The 25836-nt window shown below is 44.4% G+C and overlaps 1 protein-coding gene across 1 annotated transcript; it reads left to right on the top strand.

Moving 5' to 3' along the window:
- Positions 1 to 4410: 4410 nt before the first annotated feature.
- LOC109742982 (probable RNA-dependent RNA polymerase 3) lies at positions 4411 to 25580 on the top strand. Its single transcript, XM_045231490.1, has 17 exons — positions 4411 to 4865; positions 4994 to 5129; positions 5608 to 5691; positions 5873 to 6062; positions 10349 to 10565; positions 10959 to 11052; positions 11132 to 11266; positions 12290 to 12334; positions 13295 to 13401; positions 18901 to 19049; positions 19229 to 19454; positions 20446 to 20671; positions 21553 to 21698; positions 22446 to 22611; positions 23738 to 23885; positions 25042 to 25217; positions 25311 to 25580. Exons 1-17 carry the CDS (start codon positions 4411 to 4413, stop codon positions 25578 to 25580), a joined length of 2970 nt encoding a protein of 989 aa, XP_045087425.1.
- Positions 25581 to 25836: the final 256 nt, after the last annotated feature.

Below are 25836 nucleotides of genomic sequence, written 5' to 3'. Positions count from 1 at the left end.
TTTCTTCCACTCCACCTACTGCACCGCCCCGTTCTCGCTCGAGTGCTTCGCCGCTCTTGCCCACTCCTTCTGGAGGCTCCGGTCGCCCCCGTTCACATTGTGACTACTGCAACAATGATGGTCATATTGAGTCCCAGTGCTACACAAAGCGGAAACACCTGCGCAAGGCGCGATCATCCTCCTCAGGGACTTCGTCATCTCCCTCGCCAGCTTCAGCCATTGCTTTGACTGAGCAGGATATTCTGAGACTTAAGCGTCTGCTCGCGGCTTCAGGTTCTTCCTCGACGGGTACTGCTGGTTCTGTGACTGATGCTTCCCGCACTGAGCACCCGCCCTCTACACAGTCAGGTACATTCCCATGGGTTCTGGACTCTGGAGCTTCTTTTCATATGTCTTCTCATTCTTCCACTTTGTCCTCTCTTCGCTCGCTGGATTCTCCTGTTCATGTCTTCACTGCTGATGGTACTCCACTTTCTGTTGCTAGTAGAGGCCATCTTTCCACTCCTTATTCTGTTCCTGATGTTGCTCATGTTCCTCGACTTACCATGAATTTTTTTTCTGCCGGTCAACTTACTGATTCTGGTTGTCGTGTCATCCTTGATGTTGACTCTTGTTCTGTCCAGGATCGTCGCACGCACACTCTGGTTGGGGCTGGCCCTCGCCGCCGTGATTCTCAGGGTCTTTGGGAGTTGGACTGGCTTCATGTTCCTTCCGCTGCCACCACCATCGCCAGTCCCTCCGCTGCTGTCGCCTCTGTTACTGGTTCCTTCAAGCAGTGGCATCATCGACTTGGTCATCTGTGTGGTTCTCGGTTATCGTCTTTAGTTCGTCGAGGTCTTCTGGGGTCTGTCTCAGGAGATGTCTCTTTAGAGTGTCAGGGTTGTCGTCTTGGCAAGCAGATTCAGTTACCATATTCCCATAGTGAGTCAGTGTCTAAGCGTCCTTTCGATTTAGTCCATTCTGATATATGGGGTCCGGCTCCTTTCGCTTCGAAAGGTGGTCATAAATACTATATTATTTTCATCGATGATTTTTCTCGTTACACATGGCTTTATTTCATGACTTCACGTAGTGAGGTGTTGTCTATTTATAAGCGTTTTGCTGCCATGGTTCATACTCAGTTCTCTTCACCCATTCGTGTTTTTCGTGCTGACTCCGCTGGTGAGTATATCTCTAAGATGTTGCGTGGTGTCCTTGCTGAGCAGGGTACTCTTGCCCAGTTCTCTTGTCCTGGTGCTCATGCTCAGAATGGCGTGTCTGAGCGCAAGCATCGTCACCTTCTTGAGACGGCTCGTGCCATGATGATCGCCGCCTCTCTTCCGCCTCATTTTTGGGCCGAGGCTATCTCCACTTCCGTCTATCTCATCAATCTTCAGCCATCTGCTGCTTTGTAGGGTGGTGTTCCTTTTGAGCATCTGTTTGATCGTTCTCCCGATTATTCGCTGCTTCGCTTGTTTGGTTGTGTTTGCTATGTTCTTCTTGCCCCTCGCGAACGCACCAAACTGACCGCTCAGTCTGTTGAGTGTGTCTTCTTAGGCTACAGTGCTGAGCATAAGGGCTATCGTTGTTGGGATCCTGTCGGTCGTCGGATGCGTATCTCTCGAGATGTGACTTTTGATGAGTCTCGTCCTTTTTACCCACGCCCATCTTCCTCGTTTTTTTCAGTGGAGGATATCTCTTTCCTCACTTTTCCTGACTCCCCTATCACTCCCGTCGCGCCTGTGCCTATTCGTTCCACTCCCTCTGCTTCTCCACCCCTCGTTGATTCGCCGCCACCATCTTCCCCGGTCTCCCCACCTAGCATGTCACCGGATTCTACACCTTCATCTCCGGTGACTTCTTCGTCGTCACCCCCTGATTCTACCTTGGCGATTCCTCCTTCCCTTGTTCCATCTCTTCCTCAGCATTACACTCGTCGTTCACGACCTGTGGATGCTTCCTTGGATGAGTCGTCCTCTTCCTCTCAGCCTACTTATGGCTTGCGTTCTCGTCCTCGTCCACCTATTGATCGCTTTGGATTTCCCACCGCTGGTGCTGCTGTTCTTGAGCCGACTTCTTACCGTCAGGCTGTTGTTCATCCTGAATGGCAGTTTGCGATGGCAGAGGAGATTGCTGCTCTTGAACGCACTGGTACCTGGGATCTTGTTTCTCTTCCTCCCGGAGTCCGTCCCATCACTTGTAAGTGGGTCTACAAGGTTAAGACTCGCTCCGATGGTTCTCTTGAACGTCACAAAGCTCGTCTCGTGGCTCGTGGTTTTCAGCAGGAGCATGGTCGTGATTATGACGAGACTTTTGCTCCTGTGGCCCATATGACCACTATTCGTACACTTCTTGCTGTTGCCTCTGCACGCCACTGGTCTATCTCTCAGCTTGATGTTAAGAATGCCTTTCTTAATGGTGAGCTGCGTGAGGAGGTGTACATGCAGCCACCACCTGGGTATTCTGTTCCTGATGGCATGGTGTGTCGTCTTCGTCGCTCTCTCTATGGCCTTAAGCAAGCCCCTCGCGCCTGGTTTGAGCGTTTTGCTTCTGTGGTCACTACTGCTGGTTTTTCAGCAAGTGCTCATGATCCCGCATTGTTTATTCACCTTTCTTCTCGTGGCCGAACTCTTCTTCTTCTCTATGTTGATGATATGGTCATCACTGGGGATGACCCCAAGTATATTGCCTTTGTAAAGGCCCGTCTTAGTGAGCAGTTTCTTATGTCTGATCTTGGACCTCTTCGCTACTTTCTTGGGATTGAAGTCTCTTCTACCTCTGATGGCTTTTTTATATCCCAGGAAAAGTATATCCAGGATCTTCTTGCTCGTGCTGCTCTTTCTGACGAGCGCACTGTTGAGACTCCTATGGAGCTCAATGTTCACCTCCGTGCTACTGATGGTGATCCTCTCCCTGACCCGACGCGTTATCGTCATCTCGTCGGCAGTCTTGTCTATCTAGCTGTCACTCGTCCGGACATCTCTTATCCGGTTCATATTCTGAGTCAGTTTGTCTCTGCTCCCACATCGGTTCATTATAGTCATCTCCTTCGTGTTCTCCGATATCTTCGGGGCACGATCTCTCACCGTCTCTTCTTTCCTAGCTCCAGTTCTTTACAGCTTCAGGCCTATGCGGATGCTACGTGGGCTAGTGATCCTTCTGATCGCCGTTCACTTTCTGCTTACTGTGTTTTTCTTGGCGGTTCTCTCATTGCCTGGAAGACGAAGAAACAGATTGCAGTTTCCCGTTCGAGTGCTGAGGCTGAGTTGCGAGCTATGGCTCTTTTGACGGCAGAGGTGACTTGGTTACGGTGGTTACTTCAGGATTTTGGTGTTTCTGTCACTACACCGACTATGCTCTTATCTGACAGTACAGGTGCTATTAGCATTGCGCGCGATCCTATGAAGCATGAGCTCACCAAGCATATTGGTGTTGATGCTTTCTATGTGCGCGCTGCTGTGCAGGATCAGGTTATTGCTCTTCAGTATGTGCCTTCCGAGTTACAGTTGGCGGATTTCCTGACGAAGGCCCAGACTAGAGCGCAACATGGCTTTTATCTGTCCAAACTCAGTGTTGTTCCTCCACCATGAGTTTGAGGGGGGGTGTTAGAGTTATAATATAAGTCATGTATACCCCTTTGTATTTATCCCGTTGTATAAGGGGTTTCCTGCATATGTTCCACACCTGTACATGTATATATATCGGCCTATGGCCTCATGGGAATACAAGTTGCATATTTTCCTAACACATTCCACTCGTGGCGGGCTTTTGGGTTTTCTCTGTGCTAAAACTTACATTTCCAGCGGAATGGCGTTTCAAAGATCCTTTTTAGTACTGATTTTGGTTTGTTCGAACCTACTGATATTTAGCACAGTATTTTGCGAGGGGGGGACGCATGTTCTTGGACTGAAATTTAATTCTACCTGGCTTGCGTGGCTACAGCGGTTGCTGCTTCAAGCAATCAAGCACATTGATCGACTTCCTCTTGGCCCCCTTATTGTTTTGGAGCTTGTTGGGTTCGAGTTCATCTAATCCGTGTGTGTTCTGCAATAAAAATGTCTCTGATATGCCAATCTACACCTTTCTCTGAATCAAAATTCTCCTGGTTATTTTTCTTCACTTTACCACCATGTGTTACCACCGTTACAGTACTCTAATCATGAAGTCTTTCATCCAACAGATGACTCTGTACTGGGACCAATGCACGATGATGATGTTCAAATGGACGATAACGCTCCAGGCAGTGAATTGGCTTTCAATCTCTCAAACCATGCCATGATCGAGGTCGAAAGCCCTGCCCATCAGACGCCTCACGGTTTACATAGCAACAACAACAGGAGCCCTGTTGGGGCAGTTGTTTGCTTGTTGCCGAACCCAGTTGCAATGGAGGTTGATAAACCTGATTGCAATGTCCCAGAAATGTTACCCGTGATGCCAAACCAAGGAGGAATGGAAGAGTTTGTCGAGCATCCGTCTTTCAGGATGCAAGACCAGGTACAACCGTTGCAGGTTGATAGTCCTACCCCGCCATTGGCCCATGGGGTGCCAGACCATGCTATGGTGCAAGTTGGGAGCCCTGGCCTCGGCATGGTGTCTGGGTTGCAGCATCAGGTGGGGTTTGATAGCCCGGTCCGGCAGATTATTCCTACGTCTCCAAGGATGGTTTCCACCCCAAGTCCAGTGCGCGAGATCACAAGGCGTGTGCATCAAATGGGGTGCCCATCAGGAACTGTGGGGGTCCAAGCATCACCAACCATGGAGTGCATGATGCCAGCAGACCCTCTTGTTACTGCAAATGCATCAAGGGCAACCGTGAGCCATCAGTTGTTAGCGTTGGGAGAGCTAGAGTTTGTTCAGATTTTCATGATATATGTCTATCTTGCAGGGTAAGTCTTAATTTGGTTTATATTTCCCTTTAGCGAACAAATAAGCTACCGTACAATGCGCGCACCTATTGTTGTGGATATCTGTTGTCTTCATTATATTGTTACTGATCTCTTGCCCTCATTTGTAGTAAGAAGATAGAAGATGTGGGTGTACTACATGAGGACTATATTAGGTCCTTGAATTCACTGCCCATGGATCGTTTTGAGTTGGAAATATGGAACAAATTTGGTCATGAGTTTCTAACAGAGTGTGACAGGAGACAGGTTTTGTTCTCTTATTCATTATCTATTAGGTTTACTACTGCCTATCATGTATACAGCTAATACAGGATGACTCACGTCCCCACCCACCCAATATTGTTACATGTCCATTTATGGCATAGTTTCTTCTATTTTGCTGGATATATCCGTTGTGTGCTCTGCTTTTGACAACTTCCTGTTTGTTAATTGTGGATATTTAGTCAGTTTACTTAAAAACCAAGAATTTCTTACCTTTTTATCTTGCTGACTCATGTGTAAGTTTAATGAGAATATATGTTTAGACCATAGCCCATATTATGCATCTCCGGGAACGCACCTGTAGGCTCATGTTGCAATAGCACCCACCATTTGATGCCTATTAATATGTGAAATTTATAGTCCCCATTTGGATAAGTCAAATATATTTTCCTTGTCCGCGTGTTCTCTCTCTGTAAATGCCAGCATCCGTCTCATGGAATTATCATTGAACTGATACTTGTAGAATCTTGATTGGGACCCAAGCAAGACAAGAGTGTACCATTGCCATATTGAGCAAAGAGGCGATTCCATAGTTACGGTTTTCAAGGTTCGGAAGTTTACTTTGTTCTCCTGAGCCTTTGTATCCATTACCCTAGGATACACATCAGTTTTTCCAAATCTCCTAATTAGAAAATTATTTGGTGCTCACGGGTGGCCTATTTTGTAGAAAGTGCTTGATTTGATGCTCCATTAGTCTGATAACTTCATTTATTTTATTTTGTTTTCAGGGGCCATATATAGAGAACGCAAGGACTAGTCTACAGAAAGTTGTTGGGGACGACAATGTTCTTGTTGTGAACTTTTCAGATATATCTGGGCACACCAATGCTGGTGACAACTTCGAAACCGGCTGTCACTTTTACCATCACGTTTTTGAAGATGGCATCATCTTGGGTTTGCGTCGCTATCGCTTTTTGAGTAAGTTTCAGTGTCTTGGAATGAAGGTTAAATTTTATACTAGACGTAAATTCCTTGTTTTTCCTCTTGTTGGCGCCTATCTCACCTAAGCACACGCTTAAGCACATGCCTAGCAGCGTTTTTTTATCATCACTTAAGAGTGCAGCAACCATTTGGATCTATTCTCCAGTTTGGTTAACATGTTTTTTCCTGCTTTCGTGGCTATTTTTCTGCAGCAGATTTTAGAATAAGTTTAGCACAACATGGTTCAGCAACCACAAACTGAACTTCTGTAATTGGTGTTTTTTTTAGAACCCACAGGAGCTCTGCACGCCTATAAATTAAGAAGCAAAGTAATTGCTTGTTGAAATATTTACTCCACTAATATTCTACAATCATACTGAAGTCAATTGCAGCTTCCACAGTTGGAGTATTGAGTATACCAGAGTAACTGATATCATATTCATGTTGAACGAAAATGAGTCTCTATTTACACTACAGATAAGATAATAAGATCTTTAGGGAGAACCGGAATATTGAACTTCATCTAGAGCACTGTTTTCCCACTTGCATCTTCTTCTGGTTTAATCCTTACTTCACAAACTAGATGGGCCATGCTAGTGTACACTAGAAATCCTGTGGGAAAGTAAAGCTAAACAACCTTGGCCCTATCATATCTCACTATCTCTCAGCTCTTCAGTTTACTCCTGGCTTGTCCACAGTTATTAATAAAATCTACTATACCATATGTGAGACAAGATGGCATACATGCTATGGTACTAAGGACCAAGAGAATTAAGCATGGCAAAGAGAAATCACACAATACATGATCAATCCCAAATGTATGCTATACGGCCTTCTGTTTTTTTTTGTAAGTTTACTACATGGTGTCCATGTAGTAGTCATAGTGCATTAAGTTTTTGAGTTTGAGTTCAGTCCTGTTGAGTCCTCTATGTGCTATTTAAGCCAAAAAGAATCGTGCCTTTTGGTCCAAGCACTACTGGTATTTTCCTATACGCCGGGTGTTCGGCTCTTCGCCGAGAGCCAAACCACGCGCACTCGGCAACCATGGCTTCACGGGAACTAGCTAACGTTGCTGACATAGAATCACGGCGAACAAACTATGTTCGGCAAACGGCGCAGACGCCGAGAGTACCACACGGCAAAGAAAAGCCACGTGGCATATGCCCGTTCGCAACTGACGGCATTGTCACTTTCTGCTATCTATACCGAGAGCCATGATGTTCCGCTCGGTTAAAAACCTGTCACAGAAACATTCAGACCTGACATGTGGACCTACTGGACCCAGTTATCAGTAAAACTTTCAAATTATTTGTTAAATTTTTAAAAACAATAATATGACACTCAGTTGATTGATACCTTTGCCAAGAGCTGCGCTCGGCATACCACCGTTGACTGATAGCTTTGACTGATAGCTTTGAAACTGACCGGTGGGACCCATTGGCCCACATGTCAGAGGTACTTTTACCGAGAGCCACCGCCCTCGGAAAAGAATGGCACGGATGGAGTGCTGACGAGCCATTCTTTTCCGAGATTCTCCTCAGAAAGGAATGTCTCTACTGGAGTGCCATTCTTTTCCGAGAGCGTCCCTTGGAAAAGAAAACCACTACAGTAGTTAAAGTGCTCAGGCGACCCCTTTTCCGAGAGCGACGCTCGTGAAAGTGAGTGTTTCCGAGTGTTGCTCTCGGTAATATGTCCCATTGCTTCTGTAGTGAAGCTATTTCTTATCTAATCCCTGCAACTGAAAACAACTAGATACATATTCTGTCTATATCTTCAGTGCGGCAAATGTTATCATATCAAATGAATGTTGGAGCTAGGAGCTCCCTAGAAATTCCTCGAGCAACACAGCACACACATAGGCATAACTCAAACTAGTTCACATAAGGTAACTCAAACTAGTTCACATAGGTCATTGTTTCATACAAGTTCATAGTGCAAAAAAATTGCTCGAGCACATCACACACAAGTTCACATATTCATACACAGGGTTAATTCATTGAAGTTCACATCTTGCAAAACACATGCACATCACACAGAAGTTCACATATTCATACACCGCCTTGAGGAGGAGGGGCATTGTTTCCATGGGGTTAACCTTCTGGAGGAGGAGGGGCATCGTTTCCACCGCCTTGAGAGTTTATAAGAGCCTATAAGATTAGAGTCATGTGAGCAGTGTTCATCGCTATATAATGAATGGGGCCAAATTTAGAGAATGTTCTACCTCTAGTTTTTTCTCGAGCAGTTTGAACCTTCGTTCATTTCTGCTCGTTCCTCCTCAGCCTGCCGCCTTTGCTCAACTTGCTGCCTTTGATCCTCTTCAGCAGCCCGCTGGTCCAATAAAGCCTGTAATATGGCATTAGGCTCATATAGGTTGCAAGGGTGCTATTTCGAGGCATGGGCAAATGAATGGTTATGATGCTAACCTTGAGACGCGTGATCTCATGTGACGCGGCGGTTGGGTGAATTCGCATGGACGGAGTTGAGCTTGTGCTCGACGCGCGTATCTCATGGAGCTTGCGATGCGAGGAGGTGGCGATCGCCCCGTTGTAAAGGAGGTGGCGGTCATGGCCCTTCCGCTCGCCAGCAATGGTGAGCAACTCAGGATCGAGTGGCTTGGACGTAGGTTCGGCGTCCTACCCACCTCCTGGAAGACCTCTTCGAAGGTCCCGTACCTCTCCTTCGCCGACAGGCTTCAGAACTCGGCGCCATCCTTCCCCTTGTGGCCTTCTTTCCAGGCCTCTAGGGTGTGGACCGGGCAACCAAGCTCCGCCTCCTGCAAAAGTAACCATCAAGCTTAATGAATGGAGATGCACCGGGCAACCAAGCTCCGCCTCCTGAAAAAGAGTGGTTAGGTTGCGGCTTCCCTAGACATGTGCCGGGCTTGGCATTTTCATGCGTTCGTTCCCCTTCTCCACATGTTGCGCCTGCCATGCTGGGTCACACCACATGTCAACCACCACATGTCAACCAGGGCCTCCCAACAATCTTCCTTGATCCAGGGTTCCCTCACCTAGTCAGACATAATCGAATCATTGACTAATGCATGTAACAAGCGGCGGATGACTCAAAGTACTAGCAACCAATGTTGTCACTTACCACCGACAAATATTCTTCTCTCTCCAAGTTGGTCTTGCAAGCAGATTTCCTCGTCATCTTAAGCCCCTTGTCATTGAGCGGCCGACATTGCATCACGGCCTTGTACCGCAATGTGTGCTTGACGTCGGAGAGTATCTTCCGGGCTAATTTCTCGGCAAAGGCAGCACTCGGCGTATGTTCTGGGACCCGGCAGTCAGTGTTGACATGTGGCTATTTCCTATTGGCTTGCTTTGCCAAGCGTGGCTGTCGGCAAAGTTGGGGCTCGGCGTAAGGCGTGGGACCCGCTTGTCAGGTAGTGGACACGTGGCTATTTCCTACTGGCTGGCTTTGCCGAGCGTTGCTCTCGGCAAAGATAGTGCTCGGTGTATGTTGTGGGCTCCACCTATCAGATGCTTGCCGCGTGGCTGTTCCCTATTGGCTGGCTTTGCGGAGCGTCTCTCTCGGCAAAGTGAGCTCTCGGCGTACGGTGTGGGTCTCGCCTGTCAGGTCCTCGCCACGTGGTTGTTCCCTATTCGCTAACTTTGCCAAGAGCCGCTCTCGGCAAAGCTACGCTCGGCGTATATTGTGAGATCCGCTTGTTAGGTGGTTGCCACGTGACAGCTTCCTATTGGCTAGCTTTGACGAGAGCCACTCTCGGCAAAGAGAAACCACGTGGCAACCTCCGTTTCCGTCTGTCAGCCGTGAGTCCCTTTATTTTGCCGATGCGTACTGTTTGGCACTTGGCAAAGAGTGCCCGTGTTCTGGCTCTCGGCAAATTCCTGTTTGCTTGAGAGGTGTACGCCGGGTGGCCTTTGCCGAGTGCAATTCTCGGCAAAGTCCTTGCTGAGGGTTTTTGGCCCTTTGCCGAGTGTTTCTGGCCCTCAGCATAGGTGGCGATTCCAGTAGTGAAGCAATAAGACAATCCCTCGTCGCTGATTCTTTTGCCCTTTCTCAACCCTTCCAAAAATTTAATACCTGAGTTCCTGACCTCCTGCAAAGAATATCATGCTGAAAACGGCACCGACTTGTCAATGCTGTCCCCAGCATCTGGTGAGAGCACAGATCTATGGATCAAGTCAGCACGGAAATTTTCTGTACTGTTAGTGCTACAGTGCTACTATATCTTTGTAAAAAAGGTCATTCGTCATTTATAACTACAAATTGATTCAGTTGTATCATGGTCTTGATTGGTATGCCTTTATCGTCAGTTTACAAAGATGGAGGGAGGGAAAGGAGAATAAAAGCGGAAAAAAAGAAAGAGAGAAACAAGAAATGCACTTCTTCTGTTAGATGCTACTTTGTTCGCACCGAGTGTGACTGGGACAAGGGTGTGCCTTATATCCTCTCCAACAGAACAATTGGTGATGCCCGCAAGCTTTTTATGCATGTACACACTGTCCCCAGTGTGGCAAAATATGTGACCAGGTTAGCAATCTTATGTACTTTTGCTACCCAGTATCACTAATAATGCATATGTTTAATCATAAATTCTAGGATATCTCATGTTGTTACTTGTTAGTAAATCTTGTGCTCTTGCTTTCTGCATTGTACTGCTTACAAAATAACCAAAAAGAGGTGCCACACTGTGAAAACATGAAGTTTGATTATATTTGGCGATACATTTGGTGCAAGTCATTGCCCACTTCTCTTTTTTGCTTGTTTCTTTCAGTTTTCCAAATATTACTGTGCATGGATTTTACAATGCCTTATACGATGGAGATGAACATAAGATGTTGTTTCACTTTTTGTCATTGTCTGTGGTTGTAGCCACTCTCTTTTGGGGGGTAAATTTATATAGTTGGTTTATGGGAATGACAGGTTTGGTTTGGTATTGTCCAAAACTATTACACTACTCGATGGTGAAGACCTATCAAAAATTGACGTTGTAATTGTTGATGATGTACCTTGCAAGGTTACTATCTCTATCCTTTGATGTTTTGGCTTGCTACTAGAATATATTGCTATCTTGTATACTCAATGAAATATTACAGGATAAAAACGGAAGCATTGCTCTCAAGCATAGGGAGGCTTTGATCCACACTGACGGGACTGGCCTAATATCAGAAGATTTAGCTAAGAAATGCCCTACAGATGTATTTAAGGGGAACCTTTTGAGAGTAAATGGCGTGAGTATGTGCTTCCCCATCCCCCATATTGAAGTCATGCTCTGGCCAGTTGCTCCAAAAGTCCGAACTGATGGAGAGAGGCGGGCAATATATTTCAACACCCCATTGTGCATCTTGTCAGAAAATATGATTTTTTTATTTCTCACTTACCATATTTGAACTATATATTAGGTCTCAGAAGGTTATGGTTTTGTGAAGATAATGATAAGTCGTTTGGTCAAATTTTGATATGCCAAAAGAAAACTTGGATACACACATGGCACAACTCCTTTTAGTAATACAAACTTGACACATAGTAAAATTTGAATTTTGAATCAGTGCGGTTTGAAACTTTTAGCTGTTTCACCATGCTATGCTTTAGGTTCTTCCATAGAATGCATTCTGCACTCGGGCACCGATTATAGTGGAAGCTCATTGGCACCCAATATCATCGGTCACACCAATTGTTCTCAGTTGTGAAAAACATAGGTGGTACCTTATTTTACTTTGCAACTCACCTAAAGCATCCATTATGAGTTGGACTGCACTGGACTTTTCACCCTAATGAGCTTAATAATATGGACACTTGTGTTAGTAGTGGAACATCACGTTCTGTACTTTGATAAGACTTGTCTCCACTAGATCCTAGATGATTGTGTCCCTCTGCTTGTTTAATCTCATACTGAACTTAAACAACCTGGCATGTCGACCATGTTAGATCAGCAAACACATCATCCGTAGATTGTGATACACCATACGATGTTACAATTGGTTGCAAACTTGCAATATATCATGCTACAATATCAAGTCCATCACATTATTGTTTAAAAGAACGACAAATTTAAGATGAGATGAGAAATTTGTCGACTCGACTAACAAATAGGTGTTAGTGGTTAACTTTACCCCAAAAATCATGTTTTGGAAATAGCTAATAGTTATCAAGATTGTTGCTTGCTATTTCTAGCCAACTCTGCTTTTCACTTTTTAGTTTTCTTATTAATTATTTTGGTACTATTATTCAATTCTATGTTATAACTTACACAGGATAGTGTGGATTCAAAGGAGGATCAATTTGACATCGATGATCATGTAATCTGTGGAGTAAACATTATCATGATCCTTTCTCTGTTATTTTTTGAATGCTCCATTAGATAACTAAGCAGTTTATTGCTCTTCCCCTTCCTCTCTCGAGCCTCTCCGTATGTTCTATAATGGACTTGCTGTAAAGGGAACCCTTCTTGTTGTTAGAAAGGTATATATTTATCATGGATGGCTTGAATTTATTGTCGTTGGAGTGTTATCGTTTAGAGCAAGTATAATAAGGGGCTTATAGCCCGCTTACGCGACACTTTTGTCTATATGGAGGAGAAAGACAAGAAAAAATGAGGGGTGGTTTCTCATGCAAGAGCTCACCTCTACACGTGCTCCTAGGTAAATGTAATAAATATGGAGAAAGAGAACGCGAGAGGGTGGAACAAAGGACTAGTATAATAGCCAACTTCATCATATGAGTGACTATGTATGATGTCTATAAATGACATGACAGCATTGTTAAGTATATTATATCTCCTCTTCCTATCGGTGTGGGGGAGGTGTTGATCATTCCATATCCACGTCGGATGTGAAAGGGGGGGGGTTAAGTATATTATATCTCCTCTTCCTATCAGATCGGTCTTTTGGGATAGTTGGTTGATAGGAATATCTTAACAAGCATCATATGGCCATCAACTGGCTATACTATTAGCCATGCTCTTAGCAAATTAGCAGTTCCAGTGAACAAATGGTTGCATGGAAACATTACCTTCATTTCCTATATTTCCTATTTGCCATTTTGTTGGTGGTACCTTTTTCCGCACGTTCAACTCTTCTGGCCCACAACTTATACAATACCATGAGTTAATGACAGCCTGAGAATCCAATACTAGTAATATAATTGAGCAATCACATCAATTATTGGTTTTCTTTTACATCATTTTTGTTCACTTTATGTCGGTCAAATTTTGAACTTTTGTTACCATTTTTTAAGAATATATTTCTTATGTACTGCAGCTTCCTGAAAGGACTATCCATAGACGACCATCAATGATAAAAGTAAACTCAGATCCTAGTTTATCAGATGGGCACTCCTTCAACTCACTGGAAATTGTTTCAACGAGGTAAGTGACCTGGATATGCATTTACTGGTAGGGGGGATATCTTGCATAGGCCATAATTTAGAATTTTAGATGCCATCGTTAAACTACTTTGGTTTTAGCAAGAACTGGGAAAGTTCCCATAAAACTGTGAAAGGCAGTTCTTTACTTGGTACATGTTTTGTCTTCGATTTTATAGTATTATTTGTTAGGAATAAGCAACTTATATTCCCATGAGGCCATAGGCCGATATATATACATGTACAGGTGTGGAACATATGCAGGAAACCCCTTATACAACGGGATAAATACAAAGGGGTACATGACTTATATTATAACTCTAACTCCCCCCCTCAAACTCATGGTGGATGAATAACACTGAGTTTGGAGAGATAAAAGCCATGTTGTGCTCTAGTCTGGGCCTTCGTCAGGAAATCCGCCAACTGTAACTCGGAAGGCACATACTGAAGAGCAATAACCTGATCCTGCACACCAGCACGCACATAGAAAGCATCAACACCAATATGCTTGGTGAGCTCATGCTTCACAGGATCGCGCGCAATGCTAATAGCACTTGTACTGTCAGATAAGAGCAGAGTCGGTGTAGTGACAGAAACACCAAAATCCTGAAGTAACCACCGTAACCAAGTCACCTCTGCCTTCAAAAGAGCCATGGCTCGCAACTCAGCCTCAGCACTCGAACGGGAAACTGCAATCTGTTTCTTCGTCTTCCAGGCAATGAGAGAACCGCCAAGAAAAACACAGTAAGCAGAAAGTGAACGGCGATCAGAAGGATCACTAGCCCACGTAGCATCCGAATAGGCCTGAAGCTGTAAAGAACTGGAGCTAGGAAAGAATAGACGGTGAGAGATCGTGCCCCGAAGATATCGGAGGACACGAAGGAGATGACTATAGTGAAACGATGTGGGAGCAGAGACAAACTGACTCAGAATATGAACCGGATAAGAGATGTCCGGACGAGTGACAGCTAGATAGACAAGACTGCCAACGAGATGACGATAACGCGTTGGGTCAGGGAGAGGATCACCATCAGTAGCACGGAGGTGAACATTGAGCTCCATAGGAATCTCAACAATGCGCTCGTTAGTAATAGCAGCACAAGCAAGAAGATCCTAGATATACTTTTCCTGGGATATAAAAAAGCCATCAGAGGTAGAAGAGACTTCAATCCCAAGAAAGTAGCGAAGAGGTCCAAGATCAGACATAAGAAACTGCTCACTAAGACGAGCCTTTACAAAGGCAATATACTCGGGGTCATCCCCAGTGATGATCATGTCATCAACATAGAGAAGAAGAAGAGTCCGACCATGAGGAGAAAGGTGAATGAACAATGCTGGATCATGAGCACTTGCTGAAAAACCAGCAGTAGTGACCACAGAGGCAAAACGCTCAAACTAGGCGCGAGGGGCTTGCTTAAGGCCATAGAGAGAGCGTCGAAGACGACATACCATGCCATCAGGAACAGAATACCCAGGTGGTGGCTGCATGTACACCTTCGCAGCTCACCATTAAGAAAGGCATTCTTAACATCAAGCTGAGATATAGACCAGTGGCGTGCAGAGGCAACGGCAAGAAGTGTACGAACAGTGGTCATATGGGCCACAGGAGCAAAAGTCTCGTCATAATCACGACCATGCTCCTGCTGAAAACCACGAGCCACAAGACGAGCTTTGTGACGCTCAAGAGAACCATCGAAGCGAGTCTTAACCTTGTAGACCCACTTACAAGTGATGGGACGGACTCCGGGAGGAAGAGAAACAAGATCCCAGGTACCAGTGCGTTCAAGAGCGGCAATCTCCTCTGCCATCGCAAACTGCCATTCAGGATGAACAACAGCCTGACGGTAAGAAGTCGGCTCAAGAACAGCAGCACCAGCGGTGGGAAATCCAAAGCGATCAACAGGCGGACGAGGACGAGAACGCAAGCCATAAGTAGGCTGAGAGGAAGAGGACGACTCATCCAATGAGGCATCCACAGGTCGTGAACGACGAGTGTAATGCTGAGGAAAAGAGGGAACAATAGAAGGAGGAATCGCCAAGGTAGAATCGGGGGGTGGCGACGAAGAAGTCACCGGAGATGAAGGTGTAGAATCCGGTGACATGCTAGGCGAGGAGACTGGAGAAGATGGTGGCTGCAAATCAACTAGAGGTGGAGAAGCAGAGGGAGTGGAACAAATAGGCACAGGCACGACGGGGGTGATAGGTGAGTCAGGAAAAGTGAGGAAAGAGATATCCTCCACTGAAAAAATCGAGGAAGATGGGCGTGGGTAGAAGGGACGAGACTCATCAAAAGTCATGTCTCGAGAGATACGCATCCGACGACCGATAGGATCCCAACAACGATAGCCCTTATGCTCATTACTGTAGCCTAAGAAGACACACTCAACAGACTGAGCGGTCAGTTTGGTGCGTTCGCGAGGGGCAAGAAGAACATAGCAAACACAACCAAACAAGCGAAGCATCGAATAATCGGGAGAACGATCAAAAAGACGCTCGAAAGGAACACCACTCTGTAGAGCAGCGGAAGGTTGTATATTGATAAGATATGTGGAGGTGGAGACGGCCTCAGCCCAAAAATGAGGCGGAAGAGAGGAAGCAATCATCAATGCACGAGCCGTCTCAAGAAGATGTCGATGCTTTCGCTCAGCCACACCATTCTGAGCATGAGCACCAGGACAAGAGAATTGAGAGAGAGTTCCTTGCTCAGCAAGAACACCACGCAACATCTTAGAGATATACTCGCCAGCGGAGTCAGCACGAAAAACACGAATGGGTGAAGAGAACTGAGTATGAACCATGGCAGCAAAACGCTTATAAATAGACAACACCTCACTACGAGAAGTCATGAAATAAAGCCATGTGTAACGAGAGAAATCATCTATAAAAATAATATAGTATTTATGACCACCTTTCGAAGCGAAAGGAGCCGGACCCCATACATCAGAATGAACTAAATCGAAAGGACGCTTAGACACTGACTCACTATGTGAATATGGTAACTGAATCTGCTTGCCAAGACGACAACCCTGACACTCTAAAGAGACATCTCCTGAGACAGACCCCAGAAGACCTCGACAAACTAAAGACGACAACCGAGAACCACACAGATGACCAAGTCGATGATGCCACTGCTTGAAGGAACCAGTAATGGAGGCGACAGAAGCGGAGGAACTGGCGATGGTGGTGGCAGCGGAAAGAACATGAAGCCAGTCCAACTCCCAAAGACCCTGAGAATCACGGCGGCGAGGGCCAGCCCCAACCAGAATGTGTGTGCGACGGTCCTGGACAGAACAAGAGTCAACGTCAAGGATGACACGGCAACCAGAATCAGTAAGTTGACCAGCAGAAAACAGATTCATGGTAAGGCGAGGAACATGAGCAACATCAGGAACAAAATAAGGAGTGGAAAGATTGCCTCTACTAGCAACAGAAAGTGGAGTACCATCAGCAGTGAAGACATGAACAGGAGAATCCAGCGATCGAAGAGTGGACAAAGTGGAAGAATGAGAAGACATATGAAAAGAAGCTCCAGAGTCCAGAACCCATGGGGATGTACCTGACTGTGTAGAGGGCGGTTGCTCAGTGCGGGAAGCATCAGTCACAGAACCAGCAGTACCCATCGAGGAAGAACCTGAAGCCGCGAGCAGACGCTTAAGTCTCAGAATATCCTGCTCAGTCAAAGCAATGGCTGAAGCTGTCAAGGGAGATGACGAAGTCCCTAAGGATGATGATCGCGCCTTGCGCAGGTGTTTCCGCTTTGTGTAGCACTGAGACTCAATATGACCATCATTGTTGCAGTAGTCACAATGTGAACGGGGGCGACCTGAGCCTCCAGAAGGAGTGGGCAAGAGCGGCGGAGCACTCGAGCGAGAAGGGGTCGGTGCAGCAGGTGGAGTGGAAGAAGCCCGAGTAGCGAGCACAGAGGGAACCTCCAGCAAACCAGCACCACGTAAGCGAGTCTCCTCAGCACGAATCTCTGAAAGCGCCTCCATGAGAGAAATACGGCCACGAGCAAACAACTGAGCACGCCGGGGCTCAAACTCCTTACGGAGCCGAGACAGGAACTCGTAGACGCGATGAAACTCCAAATTGGCCTGGACAGCCTGGCAACAGGGGCAAATACGACAACCAGCACTGCAGAGAGAATCAAGCTGGCGCCAGATAGCAGAACTCTGTGCATAGAAGTCATCAACAGTAGAGTCACCCTGCTGAAGAGCATGCTCCTGACGAACCACAGAAAGGTATAAGGCATCACCAGAGGGCTCATAGCGCTGACGAAGACAGGTCCACATCTGAAAGACAGTAGGAAGACCCAGAAACTCAGAAGCAAACTGAGGCAGAACACTAGCAGTGAGGACAGCTGCAGCACGAGCATCATCATCAAGCCACTGGGTGTAAACAGACAGAGCACCATGATACGTCTGAAGAGCCTCCTCATAAGCCAAAACCCTCTCATCATAAGCACGATCAGCAGCCTCATCAGCAAGCTTAGTCGCATCCTTGGCGGCCTGATTAGCATCCGTAGGAAGAACCAGTGGAGTCGGCGGAGTAGGGGCAACCGGAGGAACCGGGCGTGACGGACAGCAGACCTCGCCAGAAAGAACACCCCAGAGACGGATGCCACGCATGTGAATGCGCATAAAGCTAGTGAACTCGGTGTAATTAGTACCATCAAAGATCACCGGACAACGAGGGACAGCAACATAGCCCGATGTAGCAGACATTTTTTTTTCAACAGAATCTGACGAGAGAGCTTTCAATCGGGGGAAGAGAGATGCAGCGACGGGCAAGGAACAACACGCAGGCTGCGGATGGAAGTGCTGGCTCTTTGCGTTGACTGGTCAGCAAGGCAGTCGGCAAAACCTTGGGCACTCATGATCCAGTGATCCAGGTGGGAGGTCGATCCAGGCAGGAGGTCCGCGCTCGGCTCGATCTGGGCTGGCGAGCGGGCGGATGGTCCTGCAGCGACGGGGCGATGTTGACCGGAACGGAGGAGACGACAAATAGCGGTCTGGCGGGCGGGACGAAGGAAAGAGCAGGCCAGAGTGGACCTGCAGCAGAGAGGATCGGAGGCGGAGAGCCGGCGGCAAGAGATAGAAGCAGCGGCGGCCACGAATTGGATCAACAGCACGAGTTGCGACATGCAAAAAATTGACCTAGTTCTAATACCATGTTAGGAATAAGCAACTTATATTCCCATGAGGCCATAGGCCGATATATATACATGTACATGTGTGGAACATATGCAGGAAACCCCTTATACAACGGGATAAATACAAAGGGGTACATGACTTATATTATAACTCTAACATTATTAAGGTCACCCACGCTTAACTAACTGATTAAGCTTTCTGTGAATCAGTTTGGTAGCTGAAGTCATAGAGTTAATTTCTTTGTAGTGGTAGTGCTACGGTTTTGATAAATGTTGAGATATTTTTCTTGAGCATTCTCTACAGCTAATGAAATTCTTGCCTTTTGTTGGCACTTCACAACATTTTTCCAGCAACCGACCCAAAAGGGCATTGACTTCAAGGTTTTTAATCACGCTGCTTCAATATGGAGGGGTTCCAGCGGATTATTTTATGGAGCTTCTCGGGAAGGCACTAAAAGATGTTGAGAAAGCTCGCCATAAAACTAGAGATTCCCTTGAAGGTTAATTTGAAATATCATGAATAGAGCACGCATTTATGCTGCATTTTGCTATAAATATGGGATATGTTGCATTTCTTTGATGTTTAGGAATTTGTTACTTTTACCATCTCAAGTACGCATTTACCTAGTGGCAGTTATGCCTTCACTTGCAATTTCTATTAATGTGATCCCTTTTACAGTTGCATTTAACCACGGTGACATGGATGATTTAATGTCTGCACGGATGATCCTTTCTGGAATTCGACCAGAAGATGAGGCATACTTACAGCACCAGCTTACTACAATGACCAAAGAGGAAAGAGAAGGATTCAAACAAGGCAGGCTCCCTGTTGATCAGTGTTATTATCTGATGGGCACAACAGATCCTACAGGGACACTAAAGCCCCATGAAGTCTGTGTGATATTGTAAGTGGTCCAGTAACCCACCATATCCTTTCTATTGCTCGGTCTTTCCTTTATTTCGTCCTTATGCTTTTCAATTTTTCCGACTGCCATAATCTTATAATTTTACATAAACAGGATATTGGTTTCTCTGGATCTATTTATCATGTTACAATTTGTTGTAGAAGGGGAATGCAGAACTTAAACATTATTTTGTTTCTGTTTGTAAACCAGTGAGTCGTTAGGTAATGCATTGAAATTGAGCTTAGACTTTAAGTATTGGTATATTGCTCACCTTTTCTGGTCAGCTTAGACTTTTGGATGACCTTTCCACACCCACCCCCTCTCCCATAAACAATAATAATATTTTGGATGAACTAGCTGGTGCTTGCAACTCAGCGTGTACCAGGACCAGGATCGAGAGGTGTTAGTTCAAATCCTTAGTAACTAAGTTTTAAGAACTATAATTGCAGTTCACTGACTTCACTCTAGTCCATATCTTAGGCTTGAAGGAGCCTAGACATGATTGTGACTGTAAGTATGTTGCTCACTGTTCTTCATCATCTAGCTTAAGCTTTTAGGTGAACTAGTTGGTGTATGCAACTATGCACCTTCATATGGACTAGAGGTTTTTTCTTTTGTTTCATGAATGCATTAAAGAACACACTTCGTACATCAATTTGATTTTTCTCAAGTCCTTCAATAGTTCTATGATCATCCTGCCCTTAAAGAACAATGTCTGACAAGGAAGCAACAACTTCAGGATGTACCTTTTTTATTTAGACTGGTCAGAACATGGTTTTAATAAAGCATGGTCTGATCTTGGTGGATGATATGTTTTCATGCTGGATTAAGTATGTGTGACTAATTACATATTGCCAGGGCACAAAATATGTGGGACTTCTAGACTTGGTAATGTTCTAGATTTAATTATAGACCACACCATCCTTTTGAAGGGAAGAAGGTTGAAGTGTTCGTCTGTTCCTTTTATTACTAATTATGTCTCATCAAACAGGGACCATGGCCCCATTTCTGGAGAGGTTCTTGTCTATAGACATCCTGGGCTGCATTTTGGTGATATACATGTCTTGACAGCCACATATAGTGAGGCTATACAGGATTTCGTGGGAGACTCCAAATTTGCTATTCTTTTTCCTGTTTCTGGACCACGATCTCTAGCTAATGAGATGGCAGGTGGTGATTTTGATGGTGACATGTACTGGGTCTCGAGAAACCCACAGGTTGGTCATTGTTTCTGACATGTTGCAGTGAATTGTTTATTTTTGCTATCCTTGCTAACAAACATAATCCTTTGGAGCATATTGCACACTAGTTTATTAGGGAGTATATATGTCATCTATTGCATGGAATTTGGGATGCATTGCTGATTTTATTTATACAGGGTTTCTGCAAGTTGAATTCCGTTCCTACTTACTACATGCATTGCTGATTTTATTTATACATGGTTTCTGCAAATTATATAAAATGCATATTTTTGTCTCACTTCAAAATAAAACAATGATATTTAAACGTTACCATCTAGTGGATAAATATAACATCAAATAGCTAATATTGTTTCCGAAAGTTGCATCATTCAGGATATAGCCTATATTTACCACTCATTTGTTCCTATAATCTTTCCTGGTATTTTTAACAGAAAGGTACATTTGATCCAAATGTCTTGACTTCTTTTTAACTCAGTCAACTCCTTCAGGGTTGCCTTTTTTTGTTCTAAAATATAAAATACCTTGCGTTGTGTTTTCAGAATTTTTTAGTGTATCTTTGAAGCATCATTTTGTTAAGTAAACTGCCCATCTTTTCCTGTCACCATGAGCTTTTGGCTGCACTGGTTGGTTCTCAATATGGTATCAAAGCCAAGAGGTCTTGAGTTCAAGACTTGACTCGTATATTTCTTTGACAGAACATACAGCCCACTTGCAGTTCACGTCTTATTGTCTTAGGCATCAGAGAGTCCGACTTGAGGGAGAGTGTTGAAGTATAAATGCTGAGCTTTTGGGTGGTGCATGATAATCAATACATTTGGCACCAAATTGTTTTGGACTTTTGGTATGATATCATACTCTGCGCAGAATTGTAACTATCATTAAAATGACCTTTTCAGTTACTGAAGTACTTCAAACCATCGGAACCATGGGATCCAAGAAACCCTCCAAGGAAGGCTAAACAAGAGAAGCCTCAGGATTATGATGAATCCAATCTAGAACGCATTTTATTCCGTGAATTTTTTAGAATTAGGTTTACACCAAGGTATTATTTACTCGTAATCCTTAATTTGTTTTGCATGGGCACTTAACTCTACTATTTCTGTTATGCATCTAAGCCCGCAGAGCGTCTTGACATTAAAAGGCCATCGAAATTTTCAGGTGTCATAATTTAAGGCCAAAATACCTAAAATGTATTGTTCGAGTTACCTAAACTGTATTTTTAATACACAATGGTTGTCTCATTTACCAAGTCTGGACATAAACTGACAGGATCCAGGTCATGTGGCGAAGATCGTACAAATCGACATGTGTACATTTATAATGAAGTCAATTATGATTAATAAGTGTTGAAGTGTATATGTGGATTGCCTAGCCCTTTCCATCAGTTCGGACTTTTGGTTGCGTTGGCCAGTGCATGAAGCTTAACAATAAGATTCTACCACATATTGAATTACCATCATCATACCTTCTTGGACCAAGATCATTGTTATTAAGAACTTTACATCATAATCATACATTAAGTTCTAGTTATAGATAAATTTGTTAAGAGAAAAGGAACAATGTTGACATACGCTACCGTTTCAAAATATTATGTCATATATTTACAGTGTCCAGTAAAAAAAGTATTGGTTATTTGTTTACAGATAACATCACATATATTTTGATATTACATCTGCTCAGCATGTTGTAGTTTCCTAGTTTTGCCATGACCATTTTGTAGACCTTGTATTATATATGAGCTATGCAAGTTATGTGGTCTAACGTTGTTTGAGATTTTTCCTTCCTTCAGTTATGTGCTGGGTGCAGCTGCAGATTGTTGGCTGATATATATGGATCGGCTACTGACATGTGAAGTTCAAGAAGACAAAAAAGAATGGGAGTCGATAAAGGCTAAGATGCTTGAATTGGTTGACATTTACTATGAGGCTCTGGATGCCCCGAAAAGTGGGAACAAGGTTTGAAATCCTGTGTTGATATACACTATAGTTACTGTGATTTTTACTGTTCACATGCTGGTATGGGATTAAACATCCAAAAACGTTATGTGTTATGGAATTAGTGGTGATGAGTTAGTAAACATGGACTTTATTGTGTTCCAGTCCAATTATTTCTTTAGTTGAGTACTTGAGTTGGGATATAAGGAAATTGATCAAAGCCCTCTATAACAAAGATAGCTAGTATTTGGGATTAAGAAAAAGAATGTAACAACCCTCCCTTCCAGTTGCTAATCCCTATCCTCTATAATTTTCTATCCCTACTACTGCTACCCTTCTTCACAACCATGATATGAACTCGTGGATGATGTATGGTAGAAAAAATCGATATTAATACTACTTTTGTCCTGGTTTTTTGGTCCTCTTCGTATTTTGTGTCAAAATTTGACCATACATTTAACTGACAAAAGGTCAATGCATGCCATAAAAATTATATCATTGGATTCGTATTTGAACATAGTTTCCAATGATACTATTTTTTGCGACATGCATTATCATTTTGTTAATTAAATCCTTGGTCAAAATTTGACACAAAATACTAAGCGGACCAATAAACCAGGACGGAGGTAGTAATGTGCAATGCGTATGATGATGACGTATCTGTACATGTGGCCCAGGGGGTTCTGGAACACCCCTATCCTGTCGTAACAGGGAAAGACTTGGCATGGATATGTCATGTTCCTTAAGGAGATTTTTCCCTTAGTTGGCTCCCTAAGCCCAAATCAGAGATCACACCTTACTCTTCTAAGAGAAGACGTCTATATAAAGGACTCAGAGGCCTATGCAGGAGGTATCTTACAATGACAACTCAACCCAAATCACAACACAACCCAAAGTTAATCAACCACCGATGCAATTTACTAGTGTACTTTTAGCTAATATTGGTGACTGGATATGTGATGATACAGGTACAGTGACGATGTAGGTTACATAACAAACCTGCATACAGTGGATGATTCTTTGTATGCTTTCATCACCGGGACGTTAGCTGTCTTTCTTAATAGTTTCATTTTGATTTGCAACAAAATGTATATTACATACATTGTACTTCAGCTAAACTTTCTTTCTTCATCCATCTTCCAAATAGATCACTATGCCTCGTCATTTGAGGGTTGAAGTATATCCACACTTTATGGAAGGGAAAGGGTTTACACCTCCCTACAATTCCACATCAGTGCTGGGCAAAATCTATGATTTAGCAAAGTCGCATCAGCCTGAAGCAGTTCACCCAATCAGTAAGTTGATATTTCTAGTTGGTTTCTCTATATAACCTCTTATTTAGCTACATATATGTTTTTCATTTGAAACTGATTTTTACTGATCATGTGTTATATATGTACAATCTGCAACGATTGCAGAGGAAAAAAATGTGCAACTCATAGTACAATTATATAATCGCACAGTAGCCAGACAAGGGGCATTTGTGCTGAGCTGATAGCTTTTGAGAGATTATATGTAATTTTATAATGTCTCTTCACCATTAGTTCCTTGATTTGCTAGAAAATCAAATTTAGGCCCAATCAACCGGCGACATGATAGTGGAATATTTGGGCCGCTGTGATGGATGTCTGATGTGTCTCGATGATATTAATTTTTACCTAACTAGGTTTGGTGGTTGCCAGTTTCCAGTATACAGCTGACCTCTCTTTTGCTCCTACGGGCCTTGGTTGCACTGAATTTGCAAGTGCTGAAAGTATCTCTGTCAAGCAATTAGGCAGTTTCAAGCAGAGATGAATCCTGGCCATCAGGCCACTATGAGTTATGGAAATTCTGGATTTAGCATAACACCATCGGTGACGTAGTTTGATGCGGCGTTTTGCAAACTTCTGTATAGGCTGTAGGGTGAAGACGCACACCTCTCTGGGCTTTCGGTAGTGCTGTGCTGTGGCAGAAACTCACCTGAGTCCAGGTATGCGGAGTAGAGAGAATAGGGAAAAGATGTCTTTCATGATAATTCTTGGTTAGTACATGCATAGAAAAAAACATCATTAATTCTTGCTATATAACCTGACCGAATCCGATGGAATATAAAGTTGCATAGTTTGTTATACAGCTACAACAGTTAGATATCTCTATATGATTAATTCACAGCGGTGGGAATCCGATGGTTTTCTAGGCTGTTTATGCATTTCCAGTTGCGTCTGTTTGGGTGAGAGAGATGCACCCTAGCCATGGCTGTGCTAGGAGTTAAGATGGGAAGATAAATTAATAAATAAGCCTATAATCTGGTTAGAAATAAGGTAAGATCAGTTAGCACTTTCATGCCAACTATCATCAACAATGTGGTGTAAAAAAAATAGACTGACACTCCATAAGTTTTGTATATATACACTCTAACTCTATCATCATGACGTTGGTCTTGTTCGCCGTCTCCATTCTGTTCTTCTTCAGATATAACTCCGCTGACATGCTTCACCGAGGAAGTAGTAGCCGAAGAACGCAACATGTGGGGTCCCCGTTACAACGAGTATCGGACAGCGAGCACATTGCTATTGGACCGTAATCGCCCAATCTCTAAAGAAGAGAAGAAGGCGAGGTTCCGGGAGCTGGACCAAAAATACAAGCAGGTACTGCTGCAATGCTAACAAAATCGTGACTCGTGAGATCATGATGCATTCCCTGACTGGCTCGTGAGAGAATTGGGTTGGGTTGCAATGCAGATGCTGTACGACGCGGCGGAGCTGGAAGGGAGCCACAAGCACCTGTTCGCCGTCTACAGGGAGGCCTGCGCGATCTACCAGCTGGTGTACGAGCACGCGGTGCGGTGCCGGTGCGACGACGAAGGAAGGCGTGTCGAAAGGTGCGGCTTCGCGTGGAGGGTCGCCGGTCGCGCGCTGTGCGAGTTCTACGTGATCAAGCGCCGCGGCGACAGGGTGGTCGCCGACATGCAGGTCCTCCGCGACGCCTTCAGGAAGGATCGCGGTGCGTAGCATAGCATGCAGCCATATAGCGCTAGGCAGAGTATATATAGCTTTAAGTGGATGTGTGATTATCGAGTCAATTACACCAGTGGTGCTAGAACTTGGCACAAATGATCACTTCAGTGCTAGAACTTGTGGTATACATATAAGTGGTTCAAAAACTTGGCTTGATGGTGTAAATATGGTGCTGCATACGCCTGCGACGCTGACTAGACATGCCAGCATGGCGGGACCTGCTGTCAGTGACAAAGGGGAGGGCAGGGTA

This window comes from Aegilops tauschii, chromosome 7, assembly GCF_002575655.3.
Source record: "Aegilops tauschii subsp. strangulata cultivar AL8/78 chromosome 7, Aet v6.0, whole genome shotgun sequence".
Lineage (NCBI taxonomy): Eukaryota > Viridiplantae > Streptophyta > Magnoliopsida > Poales > Poaceae > Aegilops > Aegilops tauschii.
This window is presented reverse-complemented; position numbering and strand designations above follow the sequence as displayed.

Bases quoted from the DNA above. Each gene is read 5' to 3' on its own strand.
- LOC109742982 (XM_045231490.1), top strand. From the start codon at position 4,411: ATGCCAAACCAAGGAGGAATGGAAGAGTTTGTCGAGCATCCGTCTTTC. The intron at 6,063-10,348 runs GTAAGTTTCAGT...CTTTATCGTCAG, and splicing joins GCGTCGCTATCGCTTTTTGA to TTTACAAAGATGGAGGGAGG. The intron at 12,335-13,294 runs GTAATCTGTGGA...TATGTACTGCAG, and splicing joins AATTTGACATCGATGATCAT to CTTCCTGAAAGGACTATCCA.